Source organism: Poecile atricapillus, chromosome 6, assembly GCF_030490865.1.
Source record: "Poecile atricapillus isolate bPoeAtr1 chromosome 6, bPoeAtr1.hap1, whole genome shotgun sequence".
Taxonomy (NCBI): Eukaryota; Metazoa; Chordata; class Aves; order Passeriformes; family Paridae; genus Poecile; species Poecile atricapillus.
This window is the reverse complement of record NC_081254.1, coordinates 25,744,923-25,767,479: the sequence shown is the minus strand read 5'-3', so window position 1 is coordinate 25,767,479 and position 22,557 is coordinate 25,744,923. Positions and strand designations below refer to the sequence as shown.

The 22,557-nt window shown below is 52.8% G+C and overlaps 2 protein-coding genes across 4 annotated transcripts in view; both read right to left on the bottom strand.

Annotated features, from left to right (window-relative positions):
• TRIM8 (tripartite motif containing 8) overlaps nucleotides 1-5,076 on the bottom strand; it is a 30,333-nt gene extending 25,257 nt beyond the window's left edge. Inside the window, exons 1-2 of the mRNA XM_058841587.1 lie at nucleotides 3,844-5,076; nucleotides 2,900-3,555 (exon numbers count right to left, since the gene is read on the bottom strand). Coding sequence (XP_058697570.1) covers nucleotides 2,900-3,469 — 570 coding nt within the window. The 5' untranslated portion in view covers nucleotides 3,470-3,555; nucleotides 3,844-5,076. The remainder of the gene's footprint in view (nucleotides 1-2,899; nucleotides 3,556-3,843) is intronic.
• Nucleotides 5,077-15,982: 10,906 nt separating this feature from the next.
• Nucleotides 15,983-22,557, bottom strand: part of SUFU (SUFU negative regulator of hedgehog signaling) — an 89,684-nt gene continuing 83,109 nt past the window's right edge. For all 3 annotated transcript variants that reach the window (XM_058841139.1, XM_058841141.1, XM_058841142.1), the window contains one exon: nucleotides 15,983-22,307. In XM_058841139.1, the coding sequence (XP_058697122.1) occupies nucleotides 22,218-22,307 (90 nt within the window). In that variant the 3' untranslated portion in view covers nucleotides 15,983-22,217. The remainder of the gene's footprint in view (nucleotides 22,308-22,557) is intronic.

Genomic DNA, 22,557 nt, shown 5'->3' with positions numbered 1-22,557 from the left:
CAGAAAAAAAAGAAAAAAAAAAGAAAAAAAGAAAAGAGGGTGCCTTGTTGGCTTTTCTTCCCCCCCTCTCCTCTTTAAGCGCTACAAAAACAGGAAACAAAGGAGAAAACATCTCACGGGGGGAAGGGGAGGTAAGCGCTTTATACGCCCACGAAAGAAAGATTAACCACATATTTTATTTACTGTTTGTATTACAGTTGTACCGTGGAGTTCAACTAATTCCGAGCCAGGGCTATGTGGGTTTGTGCAGCACCTAACGCTGAGTAGGGTCCTTCCCCCAAACCCACCAGGCACATGTTCCTCTTCAGGCAAACCGTGCACAGGCACCCCCTTTCCTCTGGCAGACACCCACCTCCAGCCTCCTTCACCCAGCCAGAGCCCCAACTGCCAGCTCAGCTGACAAAGTGCTGGTGCTGTCCCCAAGGAGTTTTGATCCCCTTTTCGCCTTCAAACTGGTCTGTGACCAGGGGTAAGGTGCCCTTCGAGGCGGGTTGGCAGCACAGCCAGAGAAACAAATGCTAAAGAGGCAGAGTTTATGGGGAGCGTGTTTGCAGGCTCCTGTCCCTCCTCCGGGCCATGGGGGCCACCCCCTCCACAGGAGTCGATGTTGCAACCCCCACACTTGCGAGTGCCCTGCATCAAGGTCAGGGCTCCGATCCTCCCAACTTTGACTCATTTCTCAATTAACGGCCTTCTGAACACAAACCACATATGGAACAAACCTCTCACAATGGGGCCTGCCCCGGACCTCCCGAGCCCGGCGTTACTCATCTGCCCCCCAGTCCCAGTCCATCTTTCCCGGGATGCTCCAAGAGCGGCTCACCGCCGCTGCAGGGTGAGCAAGCAGCCAGGAATCCCGGGCCCGGCTCCCGCAGGCGGGAAGTCGTCACCAGCTGAGCTCATGCACCCTAATTCGGGAGCCGACGAGGCCACCTTCCTTGCTGGCTGGCGACAGGCTGCTTTCAGCCGGCGACCCAGCCATGGCCATGGAGCAAGGGCTGGCAACCTGCTGGCTGCTTTTCCCAGGGCCTCACCCCTACCCCAGCCACTTCATGGAAGAACTGCTTCAACTATAGGGGGGATCCTTTGGGCACACCGGCCCCCAGCTTGGTGCTGTCCTTCATTGACCCAGACTCCGTGCACCCAACCGAGCCACGCACCCAGCAGGAAGAGACAAGCTTATCATCACAGAGAAAGGAAATTAAAATAACGCGGCGATGGAGGTACCGAGGGATTTGGCCAAGGTCACAAAATAATTCTGTGGCTCTATGATACAGCCGTCTAACGCTTTTGGTGTCTAGCCACATATCCTAAAATTTCAAGCCAGGGCCAAAATCCAGCCTAGCCGGTGGCAGATTTCTGCCAGGTCATTAGCAGCATGCATCCGCAAGAAGCGGCGAACATCCAGCCATAACAACGGCAGCAACAACAAAAAAACCACGCAGCAAGAGTGGGAATAAATGAGATCAAAGTGTCCTGGAAAAGGACCTGGAAAAATAGTTTTGGTCCCTGGCGAAGGCTCCTGGGAGATGCACATGTGAGCCCCATCCCAGCCCTGCACAGCCCTCCTGAGGTGGCTCTCCACCCTGGCAGAGGGAAACCAAAATGACTCCCTATAAATAGAAGCAGAAAAGCGCTTCTCCAAAAGACTGACTGGGTCTTTCCCCTTCCAGCGTGTGTGGCGGAGCTGCTGGCACCTCCATGGAGGTCCCTGGTTTTCCCCCAAAAAGCCTGGAGAGGAAAATAACCTTCCTGTGAGCTCAGGCTGGCTTCTCTCTACACAGAGCTGCACCCCCCCACCCCCACCCCACTCCCAGGCCTGGCCATCCAATTGGAAAGTAATTATACTGCAATTTTTATTTATGACTTCTTTTTTTTTTTTTATTGCTAAATGGTGACTCATTTTGGCAACATTAAAATACACAGGAAATCATCCCCATTTTACAGTAATCACCATTCAATTCATTGTTAAATATTTATTCGGCAGACAAGCGCCGAGCCTCTTTCAAAGGGTTGGAGGGGGAGCGGAGGGGCAGCCCTGAAAATGGGGAAGGTGGTAGAAGGGTCACGGCAGGGCTGGCCGCAGGGCTGGTAAATGCCGCCAGGAAGTGGAGGGTGGGGAGCCAGGGGTGAAAGCTCCTGCCAGATGGCCTGGCCAAGGGCAAAATACAGACCCGCTTTCCCTCGAATCCAGCACAACAGCCCAAGCTGCTCTAGGGAGAGGAGCAGCCCTGTGCCCTCTAATAAAAGTCACATTATTTGGCCAAACCCCAAGATTGAATCCCCACCAGTGAGACGTCACGGGTCTCTGACACGTCATGGGTCTCTGACACGAAGCTCTTCCATTGCTGGGGGGAAGAGGATGGCCCACCGGCCCCAGTGGGAGGCAGTGGGAAGAGCAGGCAGTTTGACATTCACAGGCCTTACAATGGACAGGGTCCGCTCCTGCAGTCGCTTTGTCCTCCCAGGAAGCCCAATTTTGGGGTGACTCGACCTCAGAGGCAGGCAGCTCTTCTGCTTTCCTCCAAACAGCTGCATAGCCCACCACAAACCTGGCAGACAGCCCTCCAAACGGCCCCGGCCCAAGACCTCAACCCTTCCCTGCAGAGTGCACACCCAAGGCGCCGTGGGTCCCACAGCCCGACAGCTACAAAGGCCTCCCAGCACGGACACCTTCCCTGGGGAGCCCCCGGCACCCACGGGCTCCCCGTCACTGCTTGGCTGGGAGGCCACCCAACATGTCTGCCACGGGGGGACCCCGGGCGGAAGGAGCACCAGCACCGGGACGGATTTTGTGTACGTCCTATACAAACACGGGGGAACAGACACGGCAGGGAAGAGGGTGGCTGGGCGGTCCCCAGCCTGGGCAAACCCGGGTGTCCAGGTTGGTTGGACTCACCCGGATCTCATTGCGGCGGATCTCCACGTCGCAGACCGAGTGTCCCTGGTGGGCCCCGCTGTAGTAGCAGCAGAACTGGCAGACGGCCACCTGCTCGGCCTCGCAGTGGTACAGGCGGTAGGCGTTGTGCTGGGGGCAGCTCCAGGCCCGCACGTCCTCCGCCTCCACCAGGAGATGCCCCCGCGCCGTGGAGGGCTGCTGCAGGTGGGTCTGGACGTGGGACTGGCAGCACGGAGCCTCGCACCTCAAACAGATCTTCTGTGCAGGCAGCGGCGGGCCCCGGCGGCAGAAGACGCAGTGCAGGACTGAGGGGGGCTTCTCCAGGTTGAGGGAGTTGAACTTCTCCACGATGTTGGTGAGCTTCAGGTTCTTCTCCAGGTTGGGCTTCTGGTTGTAGGCCTGGTTGCACTCCGGGCACCGCACCAAGCCCGACTCCTTGGCCCACGCTTCCCCGATGCAGCCCCGGCAGAAGTTGTGCTTGCAGGGCAGCTGGACCGGCTCCACAAAGACGTGAAGGCAAATGGGGCAGATGAGCTCCTCTTCGAAGCAGTTCTTCCAATTCTCGGCCATCTCTGCCGGCAGCTCTGTCGACGCTTCCCCCCAGCCGCTTCGGTCGCTCAGTGCGGTCTAGGGGCGGATGCCGGGGTCTGTCCTCCCTGAAAGGGGAAGGCTGAGGGTGAACGGACAGGCTCCCCCCTCCCCGCAGCACGCGCCATAAATAATAAACCGCAGCAGATTTTAAAATCGGGGATAAAATAAACCACAGAGCAGCACTCTAGGAATATCCGGCAAGAAAACGCAACGTCCCCATCGCTTTGTTAAAAAAACAACACAAATGGTTAAAAAAACCCCAACACGATCCTGTTGGACTTACAGCCCAAAGTCCTAACCACCCCTAAAAGCCATTTGCTCCTTTTTACCCCAGAAGGTGAAGTGAAACTTACCAAAGGTTGAAAAAAATCCATACAAAATCCAGCAGCAGAGTCCAAGTTCCATATAAAGCTCCTAAATTTAGCGCTCCGGATCAGATTTTTCTTTTCTTAGGTTTGCAACTGACATTCAATATTTTAAAGGGACTTTTGTCCCCCACCAAACCTGGCCAACAGCTGAGGGCAGCGACTCGCTCGGGCTTTTTTTTTTTCCTTCCCTGTATTTCTCCTCCCTCTCCCCCTGATGGGAGTTGGGAATCAGAGTCTTTTAAAGGAAACAGATCAAAGGGTTAAGATCCAAAACGGGAAAAAGAGGAAGATTAAAAAAATTAATAATAATAGCGACGATGACGATGGCAGAAAAACGAATTCTCTCTGCGGCCCCCGAGATTTGCTTCTAAATCGGAGGACCAGCAGGGAAAAAGAAGGAAGACGGGAAAAAAGACAAGACAGGGAGGAAAAAAAAAAAAAAAAAAAAAAAAGAGAAGAAAAAAAAGCCCTCTCGCCTGCTTCGAGATTGCGAGGTCTTGAATGGGAGAGCTCGGTCATTCAGAGCAAACCTCAGCCCAGCACAGCCCGCCCAGCTCCTCCAACGCTCCCGGAGAGGGATGGGAGAGGGGACGGGCTTTGGCACAGGGGGTTCTGAGCCCCGCGGACCCCAAATCAACCTGCTCCCACTTCCCACCAGGGCTGGGGGGAAAAAGGCGCCCGGGGAGTCCGTCCTAGCCCGCTCTCATGGCCGGCCCGGGGGTCGCAAGCCCCCGACGGTAACAATGCTGTGGGGCGCACGGACGGTGCCCGAGCCGGCGGCGGAGCGCTGCTTCCCCGGCGCGGCCCCGCCGGGAAGGGGCGAGGCGGCGGCGGGCAGCCGGGAGGAGCCGGCCGGAGAGAGCGGTTCCGGGAGAGCCGAGTCAGCTCTCAGCCATCTTGAGCTGCCCGAATGAGAACGGAGACCGGGAGCGCGTTAAAAATAAAATAAAAAAAAAAAAAAGAAAAAAAAAAGAAAAAAAAAAAAAAAGAAAAAAAAAAAGGGAAAAAAAAAAGGGTATTTAAAAAAAAGAAATTATAAAGTCACCAGAACAACCCCGCTCCCGGGAGCCACCTCCTCCGCCTGCCCAGCGAGGCTCTGCGGAGGGGCTGCGGGGCCAGGCGAGCCCGAGCCGAGCCGTCCCGTCCCGGCGGGGCCGCTCAGCACAGCCCCCCGCGCCCGCCCCCGCCGCCTCCAGCCATCTTGGGGTCGCCCTGGGCGCCGGAGCCCCACGCCCCGGCTTCCTCCCGCCGCCCCCGGGGAGGCGGCCGCGGCCGGGGTGGGGGGGAACGAGGAGCGAGGCGGGTGGGGGCGCGGATCCCCGCAGCGGGGAGGGGAAGGGGGGGCGGCGCCTCGGGCTCAGCCCCGGCGCGGGGGGCCGGGGCGGCGGCGGGGGGCGGGCGGGGCGGCCATGGGGGCGGCGGCCGCGGGGCTCGGTCAACCGGGGAAAGGGGTGCGGACGGGCGCGCCCCGCCCCGCTCGGGAGCCGGCCGGGGTGAGGAGGCGGAGCGGAGACGCCGGTGCCGCTGGGTCTCGCCGGGCGCTGCCGCCGCCGCCGCCGCCTCGGAGCTGCCGCTGCGCTGCGGCGGGAGCGGCTCCGCCCCGCCCGCCGGCCCGCCCCGCGCGTCACCGCGCACCGCCCCCGGCCCGCCCCGCCCCGCGCCGCCGTAAAGGGGACACGGACAGCCGGGGGGCCCGGCGCCCGCCTCCGCCGCTGCCTTCGGCAGGCTGAGCTTGGCATGTCCCGTCCGGACACTGCATCGGCCGTAGGGCCACCCTGCCTGGCCGCCAGCATCCCTACCCGGCCAGCGCTGCTCACGGTGCCAGTCCGTAAAAAGGCTGTTTGTCCCGGAACCAGTGCACATCTGGGTCACAGCTGGTGCTGGGCATCATCGTCATCGCTGAACACAACTTCCTCGAGAGGGGAACAGGGGAGCGCTGGTCTCTTCTCTCTGGCTGTCAGGGATGGGACCCAAGGAAACGGCCTGAAGTTGTGTCAGGGGAGATGGAGGTTGGATATTAGAAAAAGGTTCTGGTTGGGCACTGGGACAGGCTCCCCGATGAAGTGGTCATACCACCAAGCCTGCCTGAGTTCAAGAAGCATTTGGAAAACACAGGCACACTGAGGATGTTTAATTCTTGAAGACATCTTGTGCAGGCCAAGAGTTGGATTCAGTGATCCTTGTGGGTCCCTTACAGCTCAGAGTATTCTGGGATAAGTGCCCTCAAGAGCCTCCTATGCCCTCTTGGTTGGCTTCTTAGATGGGCTGTTACTTTGCACAGGACCATTTAGGTGTGTTTCCTCCCTGTGCAGAGCAACAGCTGTTTGTCCCCTGGGGTCTTTCCCAAACCAGCAGCCCCAGCACCTTCTGCCAGAGCTCAGGGCACAAAGGTGTGTCTGTTAACAGCTCTCCCACCAAATGTTTCCGCAGCTGTTTCGTGGGACACTATATCTAACCCCTGCCATATGTGCCAAGCCGCTGGGAATAAAGCACATTGCTGGTGTAAATCCATTTCCCACTGGCAAGAGTGTCAATGGCTCAAAACAAAGTATTTACATCAAAAAATGCTCAGGGTCCACAGTCAGGTTTGTGGTGGAGCGACAAGAGGGCAAAGGCTCAGTCAGCAGCTTCAGGATCTGGCCCAAACCTGACCCTTGGGTGACGCTCTCTGATGGCAATTTGCCTCTGGGAGGGATTTAGCAGGAATTCCCCATCTGCGGCCTCAGAACTGCCGACCAAAACGTCCGGAGACACCACTCAGTAGTGTCTGCTATAGCACCCTATATCCCCAGCGCTTCCGACCGCCCGGGGCAGCTGCTAGAGGGATAAGCATTCCACACCACTCCCAGTATGGGGATTATCCAGGTCTTTCTGCACTGTTCTACAGGAAAGTCCTGTGCATAGGCAGGTCCTGCCAAGAGACGCTGGTAAGGAGACAGTGATGACTTCTGCTGCAGGACTGGGGCTCACCCTGTATCACCCCTCATCTGCCCCCCTCCATTCCTGCACACCCACTCCTGGGGCTTGAGTGCTGATTCCTGAAAAGGGAGCAGTTTGCCATGTAATTCCTCTGCCAGGCCTCAAAGCCCATGGGCTGTACCTCTCCTCCAGGATTTTACAAGCCATCCGGCAGCCAGGACTGGTGGGAGCTGGGCAGGGCAGCATGAGATGTGTCAGAACCACAGTCGACTGGCGGAGGCCGTGTGGAGGCAAACCTCTCCCCAGAAAGTCAGCACTAAACTATTCATGACTCTCACTTCTTTATAGACTCACACAGTACCAGACAGCCTCCAGTGACAGCCACCATCCCTACCCCGTTCAGCACAGGGCTCTTCTGCAGGGGCTTCTCAGGCCCCCTGTACTCCCACTGTGATTGTGCTGGGGAAGCTGGTTGGTGTTTACCAGTACTCAAAAGTGGAAGATGGATGCTGAAAGGAAGCGAAGCTGAATGATGCACCCTGCTCCTGGATGGGAGACCCTCTGTCCTGGGACAGTCACTCTGTAATCATACCCACATCTCGATGATGCCATCTCCCTGCCCATGCCAGAGAAACTCCATTGGCAAGGGAAGCCCCAAAGCCAGGCTGGGCATTGCCGCCCTTCCACAACCAGCAGGAGTGGCTTGGAGGAAGGCTGCAGACAGGGCCCCCTCTGCCTGCACAGCTCCCAGACCCCCTTCTGACAGTGCTGGGTGGCTGATGAGCACCAGCAGGAGCAAGCTGCAGAAAGCCTGCCCATGCTTCAGTCTCCCCTCCACCAGGATCTTGGCATGGGTCCCAGACCATGCCAAGGGGCCACAGAAGTGGTTTGTAGCTGAATCCTGGTGCACATCCCTCAGCCTTGCCCAACCCTCAGTTTTCCCAGCTACTGCCAGGCCTTTGCCAGAGGTCTGCCTTCAGCAACCCTTAGTCCTGCTCTGGAAAGACCAGTGCCTGCCTCCTATTTCCCCAGTAAAGTATCAGCATCTCTGCTGAGCCCTCAATGAGCACTGAGTGGACTGCAAGTACACCCTACAGAGCCAGGACCTTCAGGCACTTGTCACTAGCATCTGGCATTGAGATGTCCCTGGGAGCTGGGATGAGCTTGGCTGCTCCGCAGAGCTGAGGTACCAAACTCATTTTGGTGTTTAGGGCTTGGGACCCTGCTGAGCTGATGGTAGAGGGAGGGTGTTTGCAGACATTTACAGAGCAGTTGGCTGTTAATGTGACACCATGCCTGTCTGCCACCACCCTCTCTTGGGAACACTCCTGAAGGCTCTGGCACCCAGCCCTGCACCTTCTCCAGACGCCTTGAGCCCTCTGGAAGTAACACAAAGTGCTATGTTTCTTGGGTAATTTATAACTCAATTAACCAGTCAGCAAAAACCCTTCACTTCCCTTCTGTCCCCTTCCATGTCAGCCTGGTGAGGCGGCTCAGTGTGATGGAGAAAGCTCCCTCCACCCTCCTCCACGTGATTAACACGCTGAAAGCTTTCACTGAAATTTAAGTTTTAATGCTGGCTTTAGGGAGGTAAGGAACTTGCAGGATGGCAACAGCCTGGTTTCCAACACTAAATCTGCTTATCACCATCCCCTGGATGAGGAGGAGGAGGGAAACAGCCCCATGGAAGAGGCACAACCCCATGGTCACCTGCTGACCCAGCCCAGGCACACCACCAACATGCACCACTTGTGCCCAGCCATCCCATGGAGTCTCACTTGTCCCTCACACGGTGTCAACTGGCCTGCTGTGGCATCCTCACAGCCCAATAGCTTTTGGGAGAAGATGCACATGTGTGTACACAGTGCATCTGCAGGGGAAACCTCCTGTCCTCTGACAGCCTGGTCCCCACAGCACACAAAGCAGGTTCCCAGCCCCCCAGGCACTGGGATCCAGCGACATCCACACTGGAAGCTGGGAGCAGGTCTGGAATAGTGTGATGGGTGCAGGGATGGTGATGCCCTTGTTGGCCCCGTGGGAGAGCCTTACCCTTGTGCAATGGGTGCACAACTGGGGCTCCTCTTGGGGAAAAAATGCTGGGCTTTCTCCCTCCTCCCCAAGGCTAGAGCATGGGCCAAAGTGGATACTGAGGGCTGGCCACGGGGGACTGCATGTCAGGGTGTTGGAGGGGAGCTCTGCTTTGGTTCAAGCAAATCTGGGGTGTAACAGCCCAATCTGAGGTTGACTGTCCAAATCCAGGGGTGCACAGCCTGCCAGCTGTGGAGCAGGGATGATGCTCCAGGGCTCACCACCTTGGCTGGGGTGCTCGGGGTGCTGGTGGGTGCTGGTGGGTGCAGCAGTGGGTCCGGCAGCTGTGGGGCTGGAGCGTGGGGAGCTGGACGAGGGCTGGTGTAGTTCCCTGCTTGGTGGGGTTTCTTTCTATGCAAATGCCTGGGAGCAGCTGCCCTGCCGGCGTGACTCATTTCCTGCTCTTGTGTCACATTCTGGTCAGGCCAGTTTGGCAAAGGCTTTCTTCTCTCCCTCCCTGGCTTCTCCTCCTTCTTTCCCCAGCGCCGAGGGCTGGGATGTGCATTTGCTCAGTCCCTGGCAGGATGAGGCAGGATTTTCAGGAAACTGCGTCAAAGCCACAAACCCTCCATATATATTAAAAAAAAAAAAAACAACCCAAAACAACCAAACAAAAAAATCCAGCACAATTTTCTCTTATTCTTTTTTTTTTCTGAGCTTGATGGAGACTGGCGGCCAGACAGGCTCCTCCGCTCTTCCCCCTCCTGGGGCGGCTCCTTCCCCTGAGACCCAGGGGACAGGACCTGGCAGAAAAGCTGTAGAAGTTTGCTGGCTGGACAAGGCGAAAAAAATGCAGCTTGGTCTCATTTTACCTTCTGCTTCCACTTGGAGAGGTGCTGCCAGAGCCAGGCTGCCAGTGGGCAGCCTTTAGCAGGGCATCGATGGCTGGTGAGAACATCTGGGGGAGCCACCATCCCTGGAATTTGCCCAACATTTCTTTTTCCTCAGGAGAGCTCTAGGGCAGCCTCACCACTTCACTCTGAAAAATGTACTGAATGGAGTTAAAAGTAACTCATTCATTTTAAAAGGGATCTGGAAAGGATGCTGGCAGCTGCCAACAGACCCCAGTGTGGTGAATCTCTCACCACAGATCAGGAAAAGGGGAGGCTAGAAGCGAATCCCTCTGGCTGCTCCCACAGTCCATCCAGGCTGGCACTACCCAAAGCCCAGGCTTGGCACAGGTAGAAAAGTCACTTTTTGAGGCATTTCCCACTTGATCTGTGTTGTAGTGGTGAGGCCAGGATTTACAGCCTCTCAAGTGGCCATGTAAATCCTCCTGCCCCGGAGCTCTTGCTTTGCTGTGTCACCATCCCCTGGGTGCAGGGACACACACCCCCAGGGCAGAAAGCGGCAGCCTTTGTCTTGAGTTTGTGGCCAGCAGTGGCCCGGTCCTCCCTCTGCTCCAGCCCTTTCCCTGGTGCACCAATCTCTGGCACAGTGTCCCATACCATAGTGAGGCATTTCCCTGAGGGAAAGATGGAGCTCCTCAGTGCTGCCAGTGCATGCAGGCAGATGCCAGCCCCAAATCTGATCATGTGAGATAGGATGGGAGCAGGATACAATCCCACTGCCTCCATTCTCATCTGCAGTTTGATTCAGCCACTCTCCCACCAGAAGGCCCCTGTGGTCCCTGCCCAGAACAAGGTGTCATCTTTGCAGTCTTCACATCAAATTCTCAACCTTCCTGTTAATTTTCTGCATGTTCCCTGCAATTCAGGTTGGCTCTAGCCAAATGACCCAGTGCCACACACATTCTAAAAAGCTCCCTTGCCAGGGAGCTCTTGGGCTTTCCTGTGAAGGGCAGAGAATCCAAGGCTCACATGGCCTGTGCACCCCCAAAACCCCAAAGCCAAGTGGTGCCACGGAGCTCCAGTTTGGTGCAACTGGGGGAAACCGAGGCAGATGAGGACATGGGATTGCTCCAGGGCTGTGGCCCATGCACTCATTGCTGCTGGGGTTCAACTTCCTCTCAGAAAGCCTAAATGTCTCTTTGCCCACAGTGAAGGGAAAAGCAGGAGGGCTCTGGTATAAATTAGGTCAGGAAGCATTGCTAATAAACTGTCACTCCTGGTTGTGTAATGGGAGCAATTACGGGTTTAGGTTTTGTTAAGACACCAGGAAGGAAAACATGACCTGTCTGGGGGTAGGAGTGTGATGGCAAACAAAAAAGGAGGGTCCTGTTGACAGAAGGATGAAGCTGCTTTCGTGTTGGAGGCATTTCTGTCTCATCCTGGTGCGTTGGCAGCCTGGGGCTTGAACAGTCTCCTGTATGGGGAATGCAGGGGGTGGGTTCCCAGCTCTCTCTGTGCTCTCTCCTTCCCCTGGGCACCCCAGGGCTCCAGAGTCTCTAGGCATGTGGTTTTAACCCCCCTGAAATCTCCCTGTCCGTGATCCACTCTGCTCAGCTTGTGCTTGGTGCCCATGGTTCCCCCACAGATCATCCTTGGGGGTCCAGTGGGGACCTGTGGGCAGCAGGGCCCATGCTGGGCTCTGCCAGCAAAGCCTGATAGAAGTGCCTGAGCTCTTCCTGCATCTGATGGCCCTCCTCTCCCTGCAGAGCTGCCAGGCTTCCCTTGTTGCCCATCACCACAGCACTGCTGGCAGCAAACACCTCCCTGTCCACCCCTCCCTTCTGCCAGTCTCTGAAGGGATGGTTGGCTGCTGCTGGAGGTTACCCAGAGCCTGGCCAGAGCAAACTCAGGACTCTCCATGAACAGAATCCCAGGGCCCTGACAAACCTGTGGTGGGGATACCCGTATCCCCTCCATGGGTGTCAGGAGAGTGGGAGACTCCTGGAGCGGATCCAGCTCATGCACACCACTAAGGAGGGGCTGTGGCACCTGGCGGCCAGGATTAGCCTTTAACCACCCAAAACATGTCAGGAAGGGAGAGGAAATTCTTGAGGCATCTATTAACATAAAAGGAGTCATACTTTACATTCGGTCCCACTTATGGCTTATAAATGATTACTGCACCTTTTAATAAATGGTTAATCGAGTTTTAGAGTCCAAACAAGTTGATGGGTTGCTTATTACCACAGTTTATAACCTTTTATGAATGCCTTCTGTCGATGTACTTATAAACATCCATACCACATACTTCTCATGTCTTTACACGTTGGTCACATCTGTTTGAAGTTTATTAACCCTTGAGCTGCTTGCTAACGGCAGGCTGGGGGTATCCCGTTATTTTTCTGTATCAATTCTTGCGGCTCAGAGGGCACACCTGCACCAGCTGAGGGGCGGTGTGGCCATCTTCCCTTCATCCAAAAGATGCTCCAGGCAAGCAGGATGCAGCTGCATCAGAAGTAAGTTGGCAGTGGGGTGTTGCTCTCAGGGGTGCATTATTTTTGGCCACCAGGACAAACAGCCAAGGGAAGTCAGTGGGAGATTCTTCCTCTCTTGAAGTCACCAAGCTGAGACAGGACGTCGTCCTGGGCCGCCTGCTTGAATCAAAACCACAAGTTATTGGGCTCAGTGGAAGGGGGGCTGGGGGAAATTCTCTGGTCTGCAAACACAGGAGGCAAAACACGATGATTTAATGGGCTTTTCTGGACTAGAAACCCACGGAAAAATCCTTGGCTATTGCTGTTCCTGTGCAGCTGAAGCCCCCCTCCCACCATGTTGCAAATAATGAAATGAAACTTTCAACAAGCTGAATAATCAGAAAACAATTTTCCAATAAAATCATTCCCTGAAATCTCCTTTTAAGGCAAGGACTGGGATTCCCACTGCTGAGCATGTTCCCAACGCCTCACAGTATTGTTCGGCTGGCTGTGCTGGGGCCGGGCAGGCTGCCACACCGCCCTGTGCCCCCAGGAATGCTCCCTGTCACACGGCCCAGCCACCCTCCACTCCTGAGCCCCTTTGCCTTTATGTTTCCCCTTTTGCTGCAGGCTTCTGATAATTTTCCTGTTCAGAAAACAAATGGGACATACGAGGTGCCACGGGCCCAGCATTTTTAACAGCCAGAGAAGGGGCTTGTGCATTAAGCAGACAGGGATGACCCCAGCCTGGGCAGCAAGCTGGGTCTCCCAGGTCATCATCTTGGCCTTGGACACTCCTGGAGATTTTTAATACCTAACCATGCTTTTTCCTTTGCTCCCTGCTGTCCAGCCCTTCCAAAGTGGGTACCCCATCTCCTGCAGCTGGAGCATCTCCAGCATGGGACAGCCCTGCTCGCTGCCCCTCAGCAGGTTACGATTTGTGGCCAGAGTGTAGAAAGTCTGAGGAAATGAGAATGATGGGAAAGGGCATTAAAAATACTCCTCCCCTAGGAAAAAAAAAAACAAACCTGAGGCACACTTTTTTGGGAAGCCACTGTGGCAATGGCTGCCGCCTTAAATGAGGCTGCAGGCAGTGCTTCCCTGTGGCAGGTGTGAGCAGTGGGGCATGGAGGGGACAGAGGGGACAGAGGGGACAAACCCTGCACTGAGGCCACTGTGGCCAAGCTGCCATGGCCTGTCCAAACACTGCTTCAGTTCTTGTGAGTGATGAGGTGACAGGGCAAGGTAAGACCATTTTTTTCCCCAGTGCAAACCCTGCCTGACAGCAGGAACAGTTGCTCCAAAAGCTGTTTGGAGAAGCTGGAGCTTTTGGGCATGCCCTGGGTGCCTAGACAGGGAGATGGGACATGCAGGGGGCTTCTATACAGTCTCCTCCCACTCCTGACAGGTCCTGGTTTCCTGCACCAGACCTGAGGCTGTGACAAGCAACAGGACAAGGATGCCTGCTGGCTCTCTGGTGTCCCCAAAGCTTGGCTGTGGGGCTTGAGGTGCTTGTCCCATGCCAGAGGGAGGTAGCAGGATCTGGCCAAGCCTGGCTGCTCTGGGACTCTCTCCAGTCACAGTTTGGCCACAGGGCCCCCAGGAATATGGGGTGTTAGCATGTTGAGTCCTGTGCACTGGATTGTGTTGGGAGCTTTTCCTCTGCAGCGAGGTACTGCTGTGGCCAGCTGTGCCACAAACATCAGCTGGGAGAGACAGCAAGCAGGAGAGAAATGAGGGAAAGAGAACACCATCTTCTCATGTCTGCACCATCCTGCCATGGGCTAGAGGACATGCCTTGGGATGGGGATGTGCCATGGGAAAGGACATACTGTGGGGGTGGTGCTCTGCAAGGGGGCTGGGGGTCAGAACTGTTCCTGGGTGCCCAAGCCCAGCTATTTTGGCTCTGTCCTGGGCGGGCAGGGAGCACCATGGGAGTAGGAACCCCTTGCTTGGGGGGTGCTCCTTTGTTCCACCCATGGGGGCCCATCTCCCACCCCACTCCATCTCCCTCTTTGGCTTCCCAGGTGCACCCTCTTCCTCACTCATTCCCAGGCACCACCATTCACTTCTCAGATGGGAAATGAGCCCCAGCCCTCTCTCCACACTCCAGAAAAAAAACACCAAGAGAGGAGTGAAATAAACAAACAAATCCCTTCCCTCTCCTGGCTTGGCATCTGCTCACAGCCCTTCCATTATTAATTAGAGAAGCTGCCGGCATTATTAGCAACAAACCGCTCCTAATGAAGTTCAGAGCCGCAGATCCAGGAGGGGCTCCCAGACACTGCTTTTCAGAAACCTTAATTAAATTCACTGCCCGAAGGTGCTTTTGGCTGGGGTGGAGGCAGAGCAGTGAGGCTGCCTGGGCTGGGCACTGCTGTGCTGGTGGTGGGCCCTGGGGGAAAGGGTGCCAGCAGGAGAGGGGCACCCCACTGTGCCACAGCTCCACGGTCCCCTCCGGATTTGGGGCCCAACAGAGGAACCAGCTGGGATGCACTGCTGCAAAGAGGGTACTGCCTGGCCACCACAGGAAAGGCAAAAGTGGATAGTTTAATTCAATAATTAAATTAACCAAATGGCTGGCAACGAGGGTTCCCAGCACTACCGGGGGTCCCTTGCTGGCCTGGCTCTGCCATCCTTGCAGGGATGTCCTAAAGGGGCAGCCCTGTGCTTGTGTATGCTTCGAAAACTGGGAAGGCAAGAGGCATGAGGGGGTCTTGGGCCAAAGAACTAGTTATGGGTGGCCTCTCTCTTCCCAAGCCCCAGTCTCGGTAAATAACCTCACTGGGGAACCCAGCTGACCATCAAGATTCCTCAAGTGAGAGGATGAAACCTGGCCAAGCTGGGGTGATGTTCTCTTTGTCATGTCCAGCAAGGGCTGTTCTGCACTGGCAGAGCTTGAAGATCTCACTGCTTTGCATTGGGGCTGGGGCAGATTGTGTCTGGATGCTCTTGTGGGAGAGGTCTTAGGAAAAGCATGGCTTTCACTCCAAACTTCAAAGGAAAAGAAATCCTTGCAGAAACCCTTCCTGCCGATTGCTCCCTTTTTGATGCAGGGTGGGCTGAGATAACACCTGTGAAGAGCAAGTGTAAAACCTGCCTAAAGCTGGATTTTGGCTCTCCATGCATCCTTTCCTTTCCCTGTCATCCTTCCTCTGAGCACTGAGATCTCTCTTCCCCCCCACCCAGATATTCCACCCTTTCTCTCTGGCCTTAAAGGCATTTATTACTGAGGGGTGTAAAAAGATTACTGCAAAATCATTCTGTGTTACTGGGAAATCATTGCAACATTAGCTCAGTAATATTTTTTCATAAGTGTTTGCTGTGTCTCTTCTCTGACTTACTCAGTCTCTGCACACACATCCACACCCCCACAAATCCCACTGAAGCCAGGAGGCACTTGGCAGAGGACAGGAACACAGACCTGACCCGACACTCACCCCAGCTCCCTCCTTCCTGTGCTGGTGGACGAGGTTGCCATCCCTCGGCCAACTGGCTGCATCCTTGGACCCACGTGCAAGCACTCCCCATTCCAGCCTGTCCAAAGAGCATGGAAAACCCTGGCTCTGTCAGGACACTCAGGCTGCCTTCACTCAAGGGGTTTTGCCGGCAGATGCTCATGGAAGATGCTGAACCTGGCAGATCTTGGGACCAGTCGTTTTCCTGAGTTTTTAGGGGAAAAAAAAGATCCCTGTCCCTCCCCCACTTGTACTCCAGAGGTCTGGGCAAGAGACCCTGCTTCCCTGGGAGCAGGGAGGAAGGTGTCAGTGAGGAGGAACTGCCAAAGGAGTCACAGAGCTGAGCAGGAGATAGTCAGTCCCACCACGTTGCTTGCAGAGAAGGACACTGACAATTCTGCAAATACCTTTAATGCACTTAGAATACACGAGAGGAAAAAAAAAAAAGTTTAGTGATTCACAAAAATATTACAAAAAGTTACGTGCAGGCGAAACACACCCAGCACTGCAATAACAATGTAAGAATTTACATTAGAAACTAATATAAAATATTTTAAAACCTCTGCTAGTTTAGCTTTCCGTTTGTTTTTTGTCTTTTGTAAAAAAAAGGAGGAGGGGAGAGGGAAGAAAGGCCATCTACAAGGTACTGGTACACCGGCCACAGAAACACAGGCTCTTTCCAGCCCCGCTGGGAGTGTCCTGGGGCTCCTCCATCCACACGACCCCCATGCCCGCAGACCACACACACACACACACACACACACACACACGCAGCTGAAGTACTGAAAAATTCACCTCAGGGCTGCAAGGGCAACCCCAGCGGTCAGGGTTTGTTGTGGTCCCAGTCACCCATGTGTCCCCTGCCCTGGGAACCTTGCCTTTGCTCCCGTTCAGCACACAAAACAAGTAGTGTCCCCAGTGAGAGGAAAAACCTCCATCCATTTTTTAAAAAGGGAAAAGTTAATGTGTCCAGCGTAGGCTGGACAAGAGAAGAGTTTTGAAAGAATAAATTTGCGTTTGGAGCATGACCGTGGCCAAACTCAGAGTATCAGGATTACAGGGCTGGATGGGTGCCAGGAACATCCCAGTGCAGGGGGCAGGGCACCACTACAAGCCTGTAGCAGGGTGCTGCCTGCTTCCACGGGGCTGCAAATTCCCACTTTGGGGAAAAGCCAAAAGCCCAGAGCCCCCAAGCCTGTGATCAGACCCTACCAGAACAACATGGCCACTCACACCCACCTCCCCTTCCTCAACCCCTGTGGGTTTTGCATCCCACTTGCTTCTGTAGGAAGAAGGGCACAGGAGCCTCATCACCAGCATCACAGAGCCCTTCTGCTCCCATCCTGCTCGGGGCACTGTCAACAAGCCGTGTTTATGAAGGACCTACAGCACACGGTGACAGCTCGGTCCCTCCCACCCTCGCTGCTCGTGGAGAGTTTATGGAGCCGCACGTTCGCTGCAGTTGGGCCCCAGGGAAAGGAACAAAGGAGCCATTTTCATCTCCAGCCTCGTCGAGAGCAGAGGGAGAGGGCAAGAGAAAAGACCAGTGTTTGCAAAACACGACAATCGGCAGGAAATTTTCCTCTGGCTTTTTGAGGTTGGGCTTTTTTCTCTCTCTCTTCCTCTTTTTATAGAGGGCAGGCACAGCATCAGGACAGTTTAAAAACAACCAGGCCCTGGTCAGCCACATCTGCCATGTGCAGCCTTTCCTGAGCTGACAATCCTCTCCTGCATTGGGGCTCCACAGGCAAATGGTGAATGATGCAGTGGTCTTCCAGCAAGGGAAAGGGACAGGGCAGCCCCTTTACAGCAGACTAGAAATGACATTTGTGAACTAATGTGCCACTTATGATGATTTTATGGTCTGTCAGCGACTTCAGGGGAAACAATCATGGTAGAAATGAAGAGGTGGTGAAGCACGATACACGACAGGTTCACTGCCTAAGAGACAAGTCGATACGGGACCACATTTAAAACACATTTGCAACCTCAGGCCTATTCTCCACTTGAAATTTTGGACTCATGTCAAACACAAGGGTTGGGTTTTTTTTTTAAAAAAAGAGAACAAACAGACACTGCACAACAGAAATCATGTTATAAAAACAGTAGGTTGAAACAGACCTTGTTAGGTTGAGAGACTTAAATCCAGCTTTAAAATCTTAAGAGGTGAACCCCATAGGCAAATGTGGATTTTGAGATTGCTTTGGATACAGTCTGGCTGCTGTGCAGGCTGGCATTTATCAATAGGGACAGATGCACAGAAAGGAATTCTTTGTTGCTCGACAATTTGTCTGCCCTTGCAGCTTCACTCACAGGAAAAATTAAGGCACAATGTGTTTTCTCACAGGAGGGCAGTCACCCAGTCCCTGGGAGGTGGAAGGGCTCTCTTGCTGCTGGAACCCCTCCTCACCTGGCTGAGATCAAGCAGGGGCTGAAGCCCAAGATTTGATACAGTGGAGCCAGAAGGCACAAGGCGATGGTCTGAGCTAGGGGAAAACTGGACACATGGGTCTAAGGGTTTCCTCTGGCTTGAAGCTCTTCTCCCTACCTGACGTGATGCTGCCTTGCCCTGGCTGGATACAAGCTGGAAAAGCAGGTCATGGATTCTGGATGCCAACCTAGGAGGCGGGAAGAGCCAAGCATTGCTTTCTAGTGTTTTGGGTTTTTTTAAAATAATATTTCTACTGGTCCCAGATCAAAAACAACACAACCCTCACTTCTCCCAAGACCATTTGATGACCTGATGGTATAATTTCAAAAGCCATCCAAGAACAACTGAATATTTAAAGCAAAGAGCTTCAGAATATAATTTCAAATCATTGTTGGCAATTCCATGTAGAGTAAAATCAATATACACCGTCCTCAAAGAATTAGACACAGCAGGCACCACCTATCTAAGCCACTGAAAATATGGTCACAGCAGCTACAAGACTGGCTGCTCTGCTCAGATCACACCCTACATACTTTAATACTGAAATTATACATTCCTTGTCCTGTTTTTAATCAGAAATTGAGAGGGAGAGAGAGTAGCCCTGGCTTTTAAGACTTCTCCTGTTTCAGAACTGCTGTCACATGTTGGATTTTCAAGGCTCTTCATCTTTCCAAATATCTGAATTGAACTGCATAGCCAGATTTCTTCAGAAGAAAGAAATCACTCACTACTTCTAAACTGCTTTCATTTCCATCCAGGTCACTGTCTTTAGCCAACACAAGCCCCACAGGTTTTGGTTTCACACAAACCTGCTTCAGGCCTTCCACACAGTCGAGAAAAAATCAGCACCAGTGGTCCTACCATCTCAGCAGGTTTGGGCTAGAAAAACACCGTGCATTTATTAACACTGATGACTTCCCTCTTTCAAAACTACTTGCTCACTAAAATACAAAGGTTTCTTTTCCATTTCTTTTACATACAGACATGTCCTCTTGACCCAAGATGAAAATATCCAAACTTCACATCTCATTTACTTGCCAGTGAGTAAGCCTTTGGCACAGTTGCAAACTTGATGTGAATCGGGAGAGGACGTCCTGTGGGTGCCCAGCTCTTCAGGATACTGAGTAACTGCAACTTTCTTACTCTAAGATAAATTGCTGAGAGGCAGCTACATGACCAAGGGCTGACTTTCACCAGGTTCTCATAGTTGCTCTAACAATAAGACACAGAATTCTATTTTAGCAATTATTTGTCTAATATTTCCCACCTTACTTAAATAGGAAGATTTCACTTCCTTCCCTTCAAGCCTTCCCTCCTCAATTGTTATTTGGCTACCAGCAAAGATCTGTGAGAAAGTGTCTCAGAAATAGAGATTTCTGGCATGCCACCTGTTCATAACTCAAATACACAGAACTATATATAAATACATGACATGGAACAAAAATACACACACACACACAAGGATACTGGGTGGATTATCACATGCATTCAGCGTGCTCCCTCTAAAGTCAATGGAAACCCAGCCCAGAGTGTCTGATGAGAGTAAATACGGTGAGGAAAACACTTGCATGAGAAAGGCAGAACTGGAGCACAAGCCAGCTTGGAGGAGGTGCTTTCCCTGCATACAGCACCAGATCCCTGCTGTGAAGGCTCAAAGAGTTCATAGGGCAGGAGGTCCCAAGCTTTCCAGATGTGTGTCAGAGCCCAGAGAGGGTCTGATGGACTTCTCTCTGCCCCGTGCTGATCTCTGCAGGAATAGCAACAATTGACCTTCTAAATGTCCCTTCTCCACCAAAATGTGGATTTTAAGCTCCTTTTAATGAGACCTAGCATCTGGAAACAAGGAAGAGCAGCCAGCATCGTGGCAACAGGCCAGCTCTGCCGCAGCACCCCCAGCAAGCTCGTACAAGAGCATCCACTGGCTACTGTTGGATGGCTTTGGGACAATTGTAGTTGCTGCCCTTGCCTCTTCCCCACTGCCACAATTATCTGTTTAGCCATTATCTTGTGGTGGGACACTTGGGCATGTCATTTTTGAAGCTGGGCTGGTAGGTTTTCATGCCACTTTCTCACCCACGCTGTCCCTCGCACATAGATCTACAGTGCAGAAGGGATGCTTAGTGCTAACCAGGACAATGAAAACTGGCCAAGAGATCCCATGGATGAATGCAGCCTGCCACAGCACAGAAATCACTCTGGCTGGCACATGCAGATATCTGAAAGTTTGTTCTTTCACAGCAGGATTTTAAGATGATCCTCTGAGTTCAGACAAAATGACAAACTCATTTACATGTAAATTGCTTTCATAGCTTTGCAGAAAGGAAGGTTCTGCAGAGCAGTGCTGGACCCTGCATTTGGCCTGCCTTAAATTATAATATAAAAACAATTATAATAATACAAATACTACTTTGTACACAAAGCACGCCCTCCCCTGCAAACCCTGGCATGCTTCGGTAGGTCCTACAGCACTCTAGTCAATAGTTACCCTCTCTGCACAGAGAGACATTGAGTGACTTGCCTGAGGCCACAGAGGAATTCTGTAGCAAGTCCAAGGAAAGCTTTGTGGCTCCTAGCTCTGCTTCTTGACCAACATTAACCAGCCTCAAATATATGCAGAAAACATCAAAGCTGGCTGTGCTGGGAAGAAATTAAATCAGAAAACAAACAGAAAACCAACCCCAGGGTACTGTGAGGCCTTCTGGACTTTGCTGTTTGATCAGGGGAGTTAAGTGTTAAAAGCTTTTGTTGTACTTGTATTAGGATCACACAGCAACTCCGCATAAACCACCAGTTATCTTGCAGGCAGAAAGGAGTGGAAGGAAAGCTGCACCTCCCCTGACAAGGAGTGAAGAGTTGTCACCAAAAGACAATGGGCAGAGGAAGGCTGGGGAATATGCATCAGAAACAACCTGCAGCAGCAGCAGGGGGTAAAGCCTGCGGTGGTTTGCTGCAGCATATCCACAGGGCCAGCAGCTGATGCAGAGACACAACCTGGCACAGCAGAGACTGGCTCCTCTGCACACTATTTTGCTCCCAGAAGGAAGTCACAGGAATCTAGAGAGAGTGTATTTTCAAACTAGTTTTGATACTTTACAGTTCAAACCCATCTGAAAGGAGGAAGGTCAGCAACAAGAGCCACCACAGCGAGGCTAGAGGGGAAAATGGAGCTGCGCTAGGGCACAACCCTGCTGGAACAGGGAGAATAGTTGGCTTCATAGAGGCTGGGTCTCCTCTCTGCTGTGCCAGGGCAGCAGAGATCTCCACTTCATATGCTTTCAAGCATTCCCCTCATCCTGCAGAGCTGCTGAAGTTGTCCCTGTGAACAAATGATCCTTTCTAGCTTCTCAAATTCTGTACAATAGCAAGGAAAAAATACTTGACAGTATCTCTTTAAAGATAAACACACTGTAAACAGGAGATCTCCCCCGCCCCGGTAGCTTTCTTCCTCCTGCTTGTGCAAAACCAGAGGTTGTGACCTTCCCTGGGGTTCAGGCACAAGGACAGGATGCATGAGAATAAAGTTGCCTCTGTTTGCAGCGATACCATAGCTAATAGCACCAAGACCAACACTTAAAACATGCCTAATTTGAGGGCAGGGAGGATCTGGATTTGTTTTTCTTGACTGAACTAGAAAGTTCATCTTTAAATCTGTTCAGCTTCAAGCATGTGAGCTTTTGGCCTCCTTTAAACAGGGGAAATACCATTCAGTTTCTAAAAAGAAAAAAAAAAAATAGCACATGGAAGAACAGTTCTGCAGTCAGTAAAAGTTTGGCTAACAAAAGGACTCCAGAGTCACGTAAAGAACATTTAATCCATGGATTATAGGCTCGCACCTGGCAGAAATGTATGTGTAAATACAGGCGCGCAGAGCGTCTACACCCTGGGCTAAGGCAGAGGGGAGTTCTGCAGCTAGGAGAGAGAAAGGATTTGTACTACTAATTTTCATAGTTAAATATTTCTCACTCGCACTCACACATACGCAGGCTGTTCCCAGAGAGTTCAGCCTTGGGAAGGATAAAGGAAAGGGCTCAGTTCGGTCTGGGCTGGTGCTGAGTAGCTTCTCTTCTGTTCGCAGTGGTTGTGCAGCAAACTCTTTTTATTTGCAGGCAGAGTTTTTACTGCATTAATTATCCTGTGAGTCACTGGGTAATGGACAGTAACTTGGCTCTCCCAGTTGTTAGAATAGTGTAATTCAGCTCTAATGCAGTGGGTTGTCGAACACGGCATCTGGCAAGATGGAAACTTTCAGTTTCTTTTCAGGCCAGCTGTACTCCTTTGGAAGTTTAAACTGTAAGACAGTAAAGAGAACCAGTTAATGCATATCACTGCAATCTGCACTGAAAAAAACAAAATTGTTGCAAAGGCAGGCAGCCCCATGTTATTATTATTTTTTAAAACAAGAGGCCACTAAGAAAACATTTCCCCATCAGTATGTTTTGGACAGCAGTGGACATTAGATAATGTGGCCTGTCTCAGTTGCCAAAGTAAAGTTCTGAGATTTCAGCCCAAGTGCTGTTTATTTCATCAGATGAATTTTG